We start from the raw sequence: 13652 nt of genomic DNA, 5'->3' as shown, positions 1-13652 counted from the left end.
TAATAGACCACATCTTCAGTATCGATAGAATCAAATAGCATTTAGTAGTATACCCTAGCCTCAGATTTTAAGATTTTTTAAACTGCTAACACAATCCAAAATATGATAACTTCAAATTCACAACTTCTCAAATTCATTATTCAACCGTTTTGAGATAAATTATTGGAAAATTTTAAGGTAAAATATTTACTTACCAACTGGTGTGTCTTCAGACAGACTAAGCAAGGCCATATTCCCATTAGTGCTTCCAGGCCCATTATCAAAAAAATAGGGGCCGTAATTGGTTTGGACTGAAAAGAAATATCAACAGTGTTAAGGGATTGTTTACAGCAGTCATTTTTCTTTATTTTTTCACTCGCAGTCAACTCTGAATATATAACTATATAAAATATAATAATATGCAACTGAAAAAATATTAAAAGTGACAGAGATTTAATATTATCCATTGCAAGTATCCATCCAAGTTATTTATTGTTTTGAATTCATGTTATTGCTAAAAAAAGATAAAAAAAGATTTAGTCTAGGATCTGATTTTTCCATGATGTAGTATTCTTATTTTAATTTTCTAGGAAATCTATTTTCTTTGTTGTTTGTGGCTTAGTTGGAAGTGAGCATTGTAAATACTGTCACTATTTTTGCTGATGATAATAATGGGTTCAAAAGTTTTATGTAAGATACTGTGACTTTGCAGAGAGATTTGGCTAATTGGGTAACTGGCCAGTAAACTGGCAAATTAGGTTCATTGTTAATCAATGCAAGGTTGTGCACTTTGGTAGAAATAGCATACGGTAAATGAAAGTTATACAGTAAATGGTATTTTTGTGGATAACAAGCTGTGTAACTCCAGGAAGTGTCACCCAGTAGCTACTAAAGCAAATAAAGGGCTGTCTTTATAAAACCCTAGTGAGTCCTCAACTTGAGTATGCAGTGCAGTTTTGGACTCCAGTCCTTAAGAAGGATATAAATGCTAGAAAGAGTGCATAGATCTATAATATCTATGGCTATAGTGATCTTAGATATCATTACAATTTTTATAGATCACTTTATTTGGGGATTTATTTTGCATAATCCTGCCCTCCTTTGAATGGGAGGCCAGCTAATGCAGTATGTTGGTCAGGAATAAGGTTAAGACAAAAACAATAAGCAAAACATCCTGCTAGGCACTTTAGTTAGCCTTTTTGTGTTTTGTAGTCTATTATTGCTTTTACTACAGTATATGCTTTATTTGTTACTATTCTAAGTGTTAACAAATTGTCACATTTATACAAGCATATAAATGTGCCAGTTAGAATAGTCCTTTTTAGTGAGCGTCAGGATATAGCATTGCTCAGCACACTATGTAATAACACCTATCTGATGCAAGTTAACAATTTGAGCAATTATTCATTCCAGCACGGAAAATAAACTATTAAATCTAAAACGATGGTACTGCTCATATACATTTACAGTTCATAAATCAACCATTATGTAGTCTTGGAAAAAAAGACTGCGTGACCTAGTTGGTGGAGGTTCTATAAACAGAAAAGTCATCAAGATCAATGTATCAAACTAAAATGACAGAATAATGCTGAAAGCAGAACAACCACCGAAAGAAAAAAAAATCTGAGCCCCATCTAACAGAATATCCTTATTACTAATTGTTGTATAATACATTTTGCTAATACTAGGGATGCACCAAATTCACTATTTTGGATTCGGCCAAAACTCCCAAATCCTTCGCAAATGATTTGGCCAAATACCGAATCGAATCCTTACGGGAAGGGGAAAACAGTTTTTACTTCCTTGTTTTGTGACAAAAAGTGACGCAATTTCCCTCGCCAAAATTGCCTCAAAGCTTCAAATTTCCAGCATTGGATTGTCCATGTATCATTACGTACCAAGAAAAAGCACCCTAAGTATGATTGCCAGGGGTCCTCCAAACAGTTTGATGTCCATTGTGCATAGGTTTACCAAAGTATCTGGCATAGAGACCCCCAAAAACCATGAAAATCATTACAAGGCTTGAATTTTACTCCATTATATACCCCACAGATTGTAGTGTACAAGCAAAAGGCATCCTAAATATGAATGCCAGGGGTCTACTAAACAATTTGATGTCCAATATGTATAGATTTACCAAACTATGTGGCATACAGAGACCCCCAAATCCAAATAGTGCATATGAATTTTCACATATGACACCCTGGCTACTACAATATAAGTACCCAGTATGTGTATTATGTGCCATGAGACCCCCTAACAGGAGACCCTAGAAAACCATATATTTTCCCAAAAGTACTCATTCTGATGAATCTAAAACAAGTAAATATGTATTTCTACTGCAAACTGCGAAACTGCAAAGCTATGCTATACATAATGCTTTTTATGAAATTTCTGAAAATTGTCACAAAGCTTGCATTTCATCCCATTATATATCCCACATTTCGTAACATACCAACAAAAGACATCCTAAATATGAATGCCAGGGGTCTACTGAACAGCTTGATGCCCAATATGCATAGATAAACCAAACTATGTTGTGCACAGAGACCCCTAAATGGATATATAGTAGACAAAATTTCAATGGGCAAAATGAAGTAACAAAGAACAGAGCGAAATGCAATAAAATCACTAAAATCCAACAGAACCACAAAAGGCAAAGCTTTTTTTTTTCGCCTAGTGTAATCAGCATTCAGCATCAGTTTGAACATTTTAGCATGGCCAAATAGGTTTTATGGACAGAAATTAGCGAATAACACTTACGAAGAGCTTAAAGGGATACTGTCATGGGAAATTTTTTTTTTTTTCAAAATGAATCAGTTAATAGTGCTACTCCAGCAGAATTCTGCACTGAAATCCATTTCTCAAAAGAGCAAACAGATTTTTTTTATATTCAATTTTGAAATCTGACATGGGGCTAGACATTTTTTAAATTTCCCAGCTGCCCCAGTCATGTGACTTGTGCCTGCACTTTAGGAGAGAAATGCTTTCTGGCAGGCTGCTGTTTTTCCTTCTCAATGTAACTGAATGTGTCTCAGTGGGACATGGGTTTTTACTATTGAGTGCTGTTCTTAGATCTACCAGGGAGCTGTTATCTTGTGTTAGGGAGCTGCTATCTGGTTACCTTCCCATTGTTCTTTTGTTTGGCTGCTGGGGGGAAAAAGGGAGGGGTTGATATCATTCTAACTTGCAGTAAAGCAGTAAAGAGTGATTGAAGTTTATCAGAGCACAAGTCACATGACTTGGGGCATCTGGGAAATTGACAATATGTCTAGCCCCATGTCAGATTTCAAAATTGAATATAAAAAAATCTGTTTGCTCTATTGAGAAATGGATTCTGTTGCAGAATTCTGCTGGAGCAGCACTATTAACTGATTCATTTTGAAAAAATTTTTTTTTTCCCATGACAGTATCCCTTTAACATCTCATCTCTGCCTTTATTTCTTACTTTCTCACACACTTTTTCTATTTCACCCTTTTTGTAGCCTTTGTTTATAAACCTTTTTGTGAGGACTTGTGACTGTTTGTCATAATCTGATATTTTGTTACAATTTTTTCGTACTCTCCTAAATTGCCCATTTGGAATGTTTTTTATCCACTGGGGGTTATGGTTGCTAGAAGCCAGCAGATCGTTGTTTATATCCACCTGTTTAAAATAAGTTCGTGTTTGTATTTTTCCTTCTTCTATGTAAATTTAGGGATCTAAAAAATTAATGGACGCTATAATTTAGTGAAAATTCTAAATCCATATCATTTTGGTTCAGTTTCTCCACAAATTCTTTCAGTTTTACTTCCCCTTTATCCCAAATTATTATAATGTCATCAATATAGCTTTTCCATAGATATACGCCCCGCACAGCTCCGCAAGACCAAGTGTCTTCTCTTCCCAGTATCCCATACACAGGTTTGCGTAGCTGGGCGCGAAACGCGTTCCCATGGCAGTACCACAGATTTGTATATAATATTGTCCCTCATACCAGAAAAAATGATGGTCGAGTATGAAATCAATACCCCCCATAATGAAAGTTCATTTACATCTTTATCATTTGACAGGAAGTAAATTGCCCTCATTCCTTGCTTGTGCTTAATGCATGTGTAAAGTGATTTTACATCTAGGGTTATGAGTAACATACCTGTTTCACACGAAATATTTTGAGAATAATATTGAGAATTTGGGTGGAATCTCTAAGGTAGGAAGGTAGGTTACTGACATATGGCTGTAACTTTGCATCAATAAAGTGAGATAAATTACTAGTCAGAGAATCTATGCCCGATATTATGAGCCGTCCTGGGGTTTTTTCTGGCTCTTTATGGATTTTTGATAAAATATAGAAAAGGGGAAGTTTAGGGTATTGTATAGTTAGATAATTTTTTTTCTGTAGTATTTATCACTTTGTTTATCTCTGCTTCTGAAATTAGTTTATCAAATTTCTTCTTAAAGATTTCAGTTGGATTAGTTTTTCACAATCCATAACTACTATTCCTCCACCCTTATCATCTGGCTTAATTATTATTTTCTCATTTTTACTTAAAGGGATACTGTCATGGGAAACATTTTTTTTTCAAAATGAATCAGTTAATAGTGCTGCCGCAGCATAATTCTGCACTGAAATCCATTTCTCAAAAGAGCAAACAGATTTTTTTATATTCAATTTTGAAATCTGACATGGGGCTAGACATATTGTCAATTTCCCAGCTGCCCCAAGTCATGTGACTTGTGCTCTGATAAACTTCAATCACTCTTTACTGTTGTACTGCAAGTTGGAGTGATATCAACCCCCCTCCCTTTTTCCCCCCAGCAGCCAAACAAAAGAACAATGGGACGGTAACCAGATAGCAGCTCCCTAACACAAGATAACAGCTCCCTGGTAGATCTAAGAACAACACTCAATAGTAAAAACCCATGTCTCTCTGAGACACATTCAATTACATTGAGAAGGAAAAACAGCAGCCTGTCAAAAAGCATTTCTCTGCTAAAGTGCATGCACAAGTCACATGACCAGGGACAGCTGGGAAGTTGACAAAATGTCTAGCCCCATGTCAGATTTCAAATTTGAATATAAAAAAATCTGCTCTTTTGAGAAATGGATTTCAGTGCATAATTCTGCTGGAGCAGCACTATTAACTGATTCATTTTGAAAACATTTTTTTTCCCATGACCGTATCACTTTAACTCTTTTAGGGCTATTATTTCTCCTTTTGTTAAATTATTCTTCCTATTTCTGGGGCTACCATCTTCCAATTTTTCTAAATCTTGTAAGATCAATCTTTCATATACATCAATGGCTTTGCCTTTCTCTTGTGAATGTATAAAGGTTGATTTCTTTTTTAATTTTTTGGTCTTTTCATTTATGTCATTCTTAGATTCGTAATTCCTGATTTCCATATTCTTAGTTATAAAGTATTTTTTCAAAGTAAATTTTCGAGCATCAATGAAAAGGCCAAAACCATGTGGTTTGTTGGTAGGGGCAAAAGTCAGTCCTTTTTGTAAAACTTTTTGTTGATTATTCGTTAAGATGTGTGAACTCAAATTAAAAATGCCTCCTTTCACATCAGTTTCAGCATCATTACTAGTACTTATTGATTTATTTTTTCTTCTCCTCCTTTTCTGTCTTTTTGTATTGTCTGCCAGGGATGTTTCCAATATTTCTGTGGGTTTTGGTACTTTTGGGGTTTCCTCTGATCTGATTCCTCTCCGTCTCTGAATCTCTGTTTGTAATGTTTCCATGTTTCTCCCTTTTCCCAGTCTGTTCTTTCTCTCCTCTCTGAATATTTGTTTTATTTGGTATAGTCTCTCTTTTATTCTCTTTTGGGGGTTCAGGGAGAGGGAATTCTTTATTATTTTTATGTGGATAGCTTGTTTTTAAGGGATTGCTATTATTATTTTTCCCATATCTATCAGAATTTTTGTTAAAAACTTTTTATGTTTTCCCCAAATGTTCCTTGTGTAGTCTTCTTTATCCCTTAGGAATTTCTTTTTCTTCCCCTCAATTACTTCTGTCTCCAATTTATTCAATCTTTCTGTTGTTTGGGATTCCAAACTTTGGAATTCTTTCAAACATGAGAAAGGTTCAATTTCTTTTTGCATAGATATTATTTGTTAAGTGTCTCTAAATCTTTTGTATGTTTCTGTATAATCAGTTTCATCAGGTTTATACTACATTCTTCCAAAATGCCATTCCAGCCCTTCATAAATGTTTCATCCCCTGTACCGAAGGTGGGGTTCTTTTGTAGCCTCAGACCCCTTCGGATTCTCCCACATTCTATATATTTCTGTAGGGTTAATTTATCCCACCACATTCTAAGTTCCCTCTTCATCTCAAGTTGTTGTTTAAAGGGTAAGGCATTTTTTAGTAGCAGTTTTAGTAGCATTTTTTAGTAGCAGTATGCACAAAATGTCTCTGTCACCAGCTATAGTCAGGTGATCCGACTGGTGTCTAATAAAAGGGCAGCCAAGTTTGGGAGTTTTACTTTGAAAGCAGCTAGTAAGTTGCAGGTAAAACGTAATCCCTTTGTAAAATGTATAATTAAGCAATTGAATTCTTAATGAATCAGATGAAAATTAAGCGTAGGACTGGCCAGATATGGGATGACTTTGACGTAGTTGGCCAGCTTAAATATATTGCAATATATGGACAATCCCTGTGTTGTTTAAAGGGTAAGGCATTTTTTAGTAGCAGTATGCACAAAATGTCTCTGTCTTAAATATATTGATAATGGGTTGAGTGCAGAGGACCTCTTGTAGTTGACTATATATATATATATATATATATAGACAGAAAAGCAAAAAAGGACCGCAAACAGCTCACCGCTCTCCCCTCAGGCCAGGTGCTCAGTCAGACAGTGTCCCCACTGTACACACAACAAAAATCGAAAAGCAGACGGCACTTCTGAAAATGGGGTTTATTGGAGTTCCTGCTGGAAAGATCTAACGCATTTCGGGAGTTATCCCTTAGTCATAGGTTAGATATATATATATATACACACACATTTCATTTTGGCCACTGGAAAAAATATTTTATATAGATAGTTTATTATATTTGTTTACACAAAAATGAATGGCAGAAACACAGGAGTACACTCCCAGGACTGTTGACAGGGAATAGAAAAAAAGAATAAAATAAGGAGGACATACTTGAAAACCAGGAAAACTTAGGAGGAAGTCTAGGAAGGGTTAAAATAGCTCATGAAAAGGAGGCAGTAAGTAGTTAATGTAAAAAGAAGTATTGCAGGAAAGGAGCAAGGTCTGTGTGAGGTGGATAGCAGAGGGAACTCACAGCTCCTTTACCCCATCTAGTAACCAGTAAAACTAACTAGGAAGGCAGCAAGGAGAGAAAGTTCCCCCTCCAAAGCAGGCGCGCTCCAGGTTGTTTTGCCACCTGAGGCAGCGTTTAAAATGCCGCATTGCCACCGCAGAGAGCAAAATCGCGCGCTCTGCGCTAGAAAAGCCGAATTTCCGGTTTAGAAACCGGAAATTCGGATCTTAAAGTTACAAGGAGCGGCTTTTTGCCGCCCCTTGTAACTGCTGGGGAGATGCCGCCTGAGGCAAGGTACTCACCTTGCCTCATGGCAGAAACGCCCCTGCTCCAAAGGAATGCAGAGAACAAACTTGCAGAATGGCAGGAGCTTTGATAGTGTCTGTGGGAGGAGGGGCTGCTAGTGCACGCTGTAGAGCAGGCAGGACGTAGGAAAGTGAAAGCAATTGCTTCCCTGCAAACCATGTGACCTCTCTCCTCCAGACATCACATGCATGGGCAGAGAGGGGGAGTGTACAGCTAGATTCTCATGCCGTAGTGCGACCTGGCTTTTCATTACAGAGTGGCTGCCTCCAAGCACACAGGTAATGCTGTGCCTGCTGTTAGAGCAGCACAGGATGAATGTGTAATGAGCAGAAATGGAAGCCCCCATGACAAAATACAAACTAAAATAACTTATGCATGGATTTGTGTATTAACATTTTATTTGCCAGACAGTGTTTATGGATGTGTGTTTTTTTATAAAAATGCAAAAAAAAAAAGTTTAAAATGACGACAGATTCCCTTTAAATAAGAGACTGTAAAATGAGTAGGATATGGTCTGAATTAAAATAAGTAATAAAAAGTACCCCTTAACTAAAGCTGTCAGTGACCCCCATTTGGAAGTTGGAATGAGTCAGAACTAGAAGGCAAATACTTTTAACAATATAAAAGAAATAAATGAAGGCTAATTGAAAATTTGCTTAGAGTTAGCAATTCTATAACATACTAAAATTTTATTTAAAGGTGAACTACCCCTTTAAATGAAAAGCAATTACAAGTGTGGAAGGAATGGGGTTTCACTTCTCTGGTTCCTCCTTTAGAGGACTAGAGGGCATAGTGTACAGCATTCCTTATATTGTTTTATAGAGATCTCCTAAAGGGCATGCCCTCCCAAAGAAACAACAAAATAATTCTGTTAGCAGAGATCTGATCTGAACTGCATGTGCAGCTTCTCTGTAAGTGAGGACAGACACACCAACTTCTGTGTGAACAGTAACATGGTTGCTATATAGAACTCAGCATAAACACTTCAGCATAACATGTCTGTAACAGAAACTTTTCATAGAGAGGATACACAGGAAGAGGAAGAAGAAAATCACACAGGGTTACAGGTCAAACATGACATAACATTGCTAAGCAACAATAGACCCTCCCTGCATTAAGTAACATGCACTGGAACAATCTCTGTCTGTTGTTTTCCAACACCCCTTCTCAATAGTATGGAGATTATTCCACAAGATTCATTCTTTCAATCAGTTTCTCAAAATGATCTGTAGGGACCTATAGGAATAACAGGTTCCTATAGAGTTAAATCCCTACCTTTCTTATTTCCTTTGTTATTGGGTATAAGCCAGCTATACAGCTATACAGCTATTGGCCAAAAGTGTAGTGACCCATCCCTGCCACACTTATATATAGTGTGTGTAAGGGGGGAGGATCTTCCTCTTTGGCTCCTGGTGTCCTTGAAGCTGGGTGTTCCCTGTGAGCCTGGGATCACCAAGGCCCAGTAAAGCCACCGCCCTAAAGGAACAGCACCTTTAGAGACTGAGTCGGGACCAGGCAACCCCGTGAACGAGGAATCATTATCCTAGGGCAGTTTTGTAATACACTCTCTAGGAGAGTGAGACAGAGAGCATTAATCAGCAAGAGCAATTGTTGCTCCATCGAGGATGTTGTGCCTTTAGTGCAGGGACCTCAGTGACAGGGTGTTAACATTTGTCTCCCTGATTCCCCACTGGTGGGATCCTCACAAAGGTGCAATCCTGTCTTTCTGGGAATTGATGTACACTTGACTACTGAGACTCATGGAAATTACAACTATCCAACTGTATTATGTGATCTGTCCTCTGTGATCATCATCTGCTGTTACCTCATCACTCATGAGAGTAAACCTGGGGCCATTGTTCTCATAATAATAAACTACAACCTTTTGTTTGCACCAAACAACCTCCTGGCATCCAATTCCTATCTGTTATATACAGTTGCCTGTGTTTTGTAGTTGTACTACACCCAAGGGAAAGCTTCCATTTGGCGAAGGCCCTGACCCTGTTGTGTAAGTCGCAGTGTAACCCATGCTCATAACACTAGCTGGATACTTCAACTATGTGTGGTCTGGTTATCCCAGATTAGCATTACAGATCCTTGGATAATGGTTTGGTTAATGTGTCTGCTACCATAGTCTCTGTTGGACAGTACTGCAATTCAATGATGCCCTGATTGAAAGTCCCTCAAAAGGTGATATTTCACATCAATGTGTTTAGTACACTGGTTCACCTTTTCTGTTTGTGACAACTTAATACATTCTTGGTTGTCTTCCAAGAGTAGGCTTGGTTCTTGTATGTCCATACCCAAGTCCATCAAGAGTTGATGTAACCAGATAACTTCTTCACAAGCTTGTGCTGCGGCAATATATTCAGCTGTTGATGATAAGGCTACTGTGGCTTGTTTTCTACTGGTCCAACATATGGTGCCTTTTCCAAGTTGAAACAAAAATCCTGTAGTTGACTTGCTATCTTTTACATCACCTGCCCAGTCTGCATCTACATAGCCAGTTAACTTTGCTATGTGTTCTGCTGGCAATTTCAGGTATTTTATTATACGATTTACCGCATTCCAATCACGATGTGATGGAGCTGAAACCTTTCTGCAAAGTATTCCTACTGCTGATGCAATATCTGGTCTTGTCACTGTCGCTATGAACAACAATTTGCAAAAACCTTTCAAAATTGGTTGTCTGTCAACAATCGCTCACCATTCTTGCCATTCTTCAGATATTCAACTTCGATAGGTGTTTTAACTTCCTTTGCTTCCTCCATTCCACAATAGGTTATCAGCTCTTCAATTTTATTTTTCTGTAGGAAACTTCCATCCTCATCTCTCTCAATTTGTATTCCAAGGTAATATGTGACATCAACCAAATCCTTCAGTTTTGCCTTTAGTCTTTAAACAATATCATCACTGTACCCTTCTTGCTCATAATAGACAAGCACATCATTCACATAGATCAATACATATATCCATCTGTTGGTTTCTTTCTTACTGTAAAGACATGGATCTGCCTTGCTTTTGGGAAATCCTCCATGTTAAAGGACTTGATTTATTTTCTCATTCCAGGCTCTGGCAGCTTGCTTAAGTCCATATAGGCCCTTCTGAAGCTTGCATACCAAATCTATGGTTTCTGGATTCACAAAACCAGGTTGTTGTTCCAGGTATAGGTCTCTTATCAATTTCACCATAAAGAAATGCAGTTTTCACATCTAGGTGTCTTACTTTGCTGGCTGCCATACATTAGAGTGTTCTCGCAGTTGTATGTTTCACTACTGGAGCAAAAGTTTTATCATAGTCCTGACCAAATTTTTGTGAGTACCCTTTGGTACAACAACAAGCAAATGTCACAGAGGACACTGACCTTAGCAGTTCAGTGTCCTCTGTGACATTTGGTTGTTGAGGTGTACTTTGTCAATTTTCCATGTGCTTCATAGAGTCACCTGTTTTGGCAAGTGGTTCTACCCCTCCTGTCACATACACTATTGCTGTCTCTTCCGAAGATTCAGGTATCATGGTTTTTGATAAGGAAGTCTTGTTTAAATATATGCTGTGGCTTACTGTCACTTTGCAGGTTTTAGGATTTAGAACCCTGTAAGCTTTACTTTGCTCACTGTATCCAACCAATATACCTTCTGTAGCTCTGTCTCCCAATTTGTTGCATTTTTCACTTGGAATGTGCCCATATGCCTTGCAACTAAATGTTCTCAAGTGATTTACACTAGGTTTCTTACCATTCCACAGCTCGTAAGAAGTAGCTGCTATAGATTTTGTTGGTAGACGTTTTGTAGGTATGTTGCTGTGGTTATTACTTCTCCCCAGAATTTGTTTGGGAGGTTGGCTTCATTTAGCATAAACCTTGTCATCGCTACAAGTGTGTAATTCTTTCTTTCTGCTACACCGTTCTGGTGTGTGTGGAGCACTTGTTCGATGTTGAATGCCTTGTTCCTTTAGATATGCTTTAGCTTCAATGCTTGTGTACTCCCCTCCATTGTCAGATCTTAGTGTCACAGGATTGCACTGGAATTCATTTGTGGATTCTGCTGTATACTCCTTGAGTTTATCCAGTATTTCACTTTTGCAGTTCATTATATATACTTTTGTGTATCTGGAGTAATCATCTATGAAAGTCACAAAATACTTGTTTCCAGCTAGGGTCTGCATTCTCATTGTCCACACACATCACTGTGGATCAACTTGTTGCCTTTGATTTGATACAGCAGATGCATTTCATGATTGTATTGCATGGTGAGATATCCATATCAGAAGTCATATTTTTGTTTAACAGTTCCATGTATTGCATCTGGATGTGTCCCAGATGACTGTGTCATGTATGAATGCATTTCTGATGAGGCGATTGAATGCCAATTTTACCTTGTTTTCTCCACATTTGAGCTCATACAGGTGTCTGTCTGCTGTTCCCTCAGCTATAATTTCTGAACCATTCTGAATTGTGCATACTTTGCATTTAAAATGAACAGAGCACCCTGCATTTGTTAAACCTTTCATGGATAGGAGGCTACCCTCTAATTCTGGAACATTCTGGTACTTTCTTCACAAGTATATTATGTTTTTGTCCTGTGCTTGTGATACAGTTCACATAGCCTTGACCAATTCCTTTGATGCTGTCCCCATTTGCAAGGAACACTTTCTTGTTTGTATCACAGTCTGTTTGATCAAAGAAATGCTTATATCTTGTCATTTGGCTCCTGAGTCAATACACCAGTTTGATGAGCAGTTATCTTGAGCAAGCTTGAAACACCCACTCCACTGTGTATTTATACTATCTGGAGTTTTATGTGCAACACTCCCTGCATTAAGTAACATGCACTGGAACAATCTGTTGTTTTCCAACAAATACTCTAGAGTTCCTTATAGATATCAGATCTCTTATGCATTATCCAGAAAAAGGTCTAAAATACTGGTAGACCAACTACCATATAGTCCATTTTAAGCACACAACTTTAATATTTTTATAAAATACTTTTTTCTCTATAAATTCCCGATACATTATTATACTGTATGTAATTGTAGTTATATTAGCGTGTAATAGTATATCCTGAATATTACAACAAGTCATGTTTAGCAGTAATAGCAGAAGACTGATGACTGCATGATTTGGATGTTTTTAGTCCACAAACTACACAACTGAGCTAACTAGATTAAGAAGATTGAGTGGTAGGATAATCATAAAAATAAGACAGATGGCTTGAGTGTTTGTGTATTTTAGAGGCCCTAAGGCACAGTAATCTCTACCTTGCAATGGGAATCTAGTATAGATATATTTAAATTGCTGAATTTTGTGGATAACCACTTTTAGGTGGAAGATCAAATGGAACATTTTGTCTTTATGTGAATATAGAAACAATTTTCTCTGCATCACTAAACATAGCCATTGGACAAATGTGAGAAAAACGGCAGAGCAGACAAATTAATTCGATTTTAAATAAGTTATCAACAAGCAATAGCTGTACTTTAATCTGTTGTGGTTTATCAAAGCAATGTTTTAAGTGGGTTGACACTTGCTTCTGCTTATTGTTCATTTAAATGATTAGACCTGTTTTTGGTTGGGCCCTTCATAGATTCTAATAAGGTTGCAGTTACAATGTATAAATATGGTCACAACAGTGAGGGGGTTATTTATTTAAGTCCGAATCGAAAAACTTGAAGAATTCCATTTTTTTTTTACTATAAAATCCGAATTTTTAGTGGACAAAAAAATAAAAATGTTGGGGATTTATTAAAGCCGATGCTGCAAAAAGTCAGAATCCGAAAATCCAGCATCTGAGACCTGCCAAGGTTGTATATAAGTCAATGGGAAAGGTCCCTATCCTATTTGGAAGTTTCTGTGGTCTGTGCTGGAATTAGCCTGAAAATCCAACTATTTCTGCCTTTTCATGCAAAAATCCAAAATATTTGGGCTTTTCGGGAAAAAGCCTGACAAAAAAACTAATGATTCTGGGGAAAAACTCATACGATTTGGGTTTTTGCTTGATTTTATAGAGTTTCTCCCGATCCAATTAAATGGTGCTATTTTAATAATAAATAAAATCACATTGTGAATTCTAGTTTGGTCACACTTTTTTTTTATTAAAAAATCAGAAGAAATCA

At 37.2% G+C, this 13652-nt stretch overlaps 1 protein-coding gene across 1 annotated transcript in view; it reads right to left on the bottom strand.

Annotated features, from left to right (window-relative positions):
- cdhr1.L (cadherin related family member 1 L homeolog) overlaps positions 1–13652 on the bottom strand; it is a 99034-nt gene that overhangs the window by 78552 nt on the left and 6830 nt on the right. The window contains 1 exon segment of the mRNA NM_001172196.1: positions 195–290. Within this exon segment, the coding sequence (NP_001165667.1) occupies positions 195–290 (96 nt within the window).

The sequence above is a fragment of the Xenopus laevis genome, chromosome 7L (assembly GCF_017654675.1).
Source record: "Xenopus laevis strain J_2021 chromosome 7L, Xenopus_laevis_v10.1, whole genome shotgun sequence".
Lineage (NCBI taxonomy): Eukaryota > Metazoa > Chordata > Amphibia > Anura > Pipidae > Xenopus > Xenopus laevis.
Note: the sequence above shows the minus strand (reverse complement) of the source record. Positions and strands in the feature narration are given on the sequence as shown.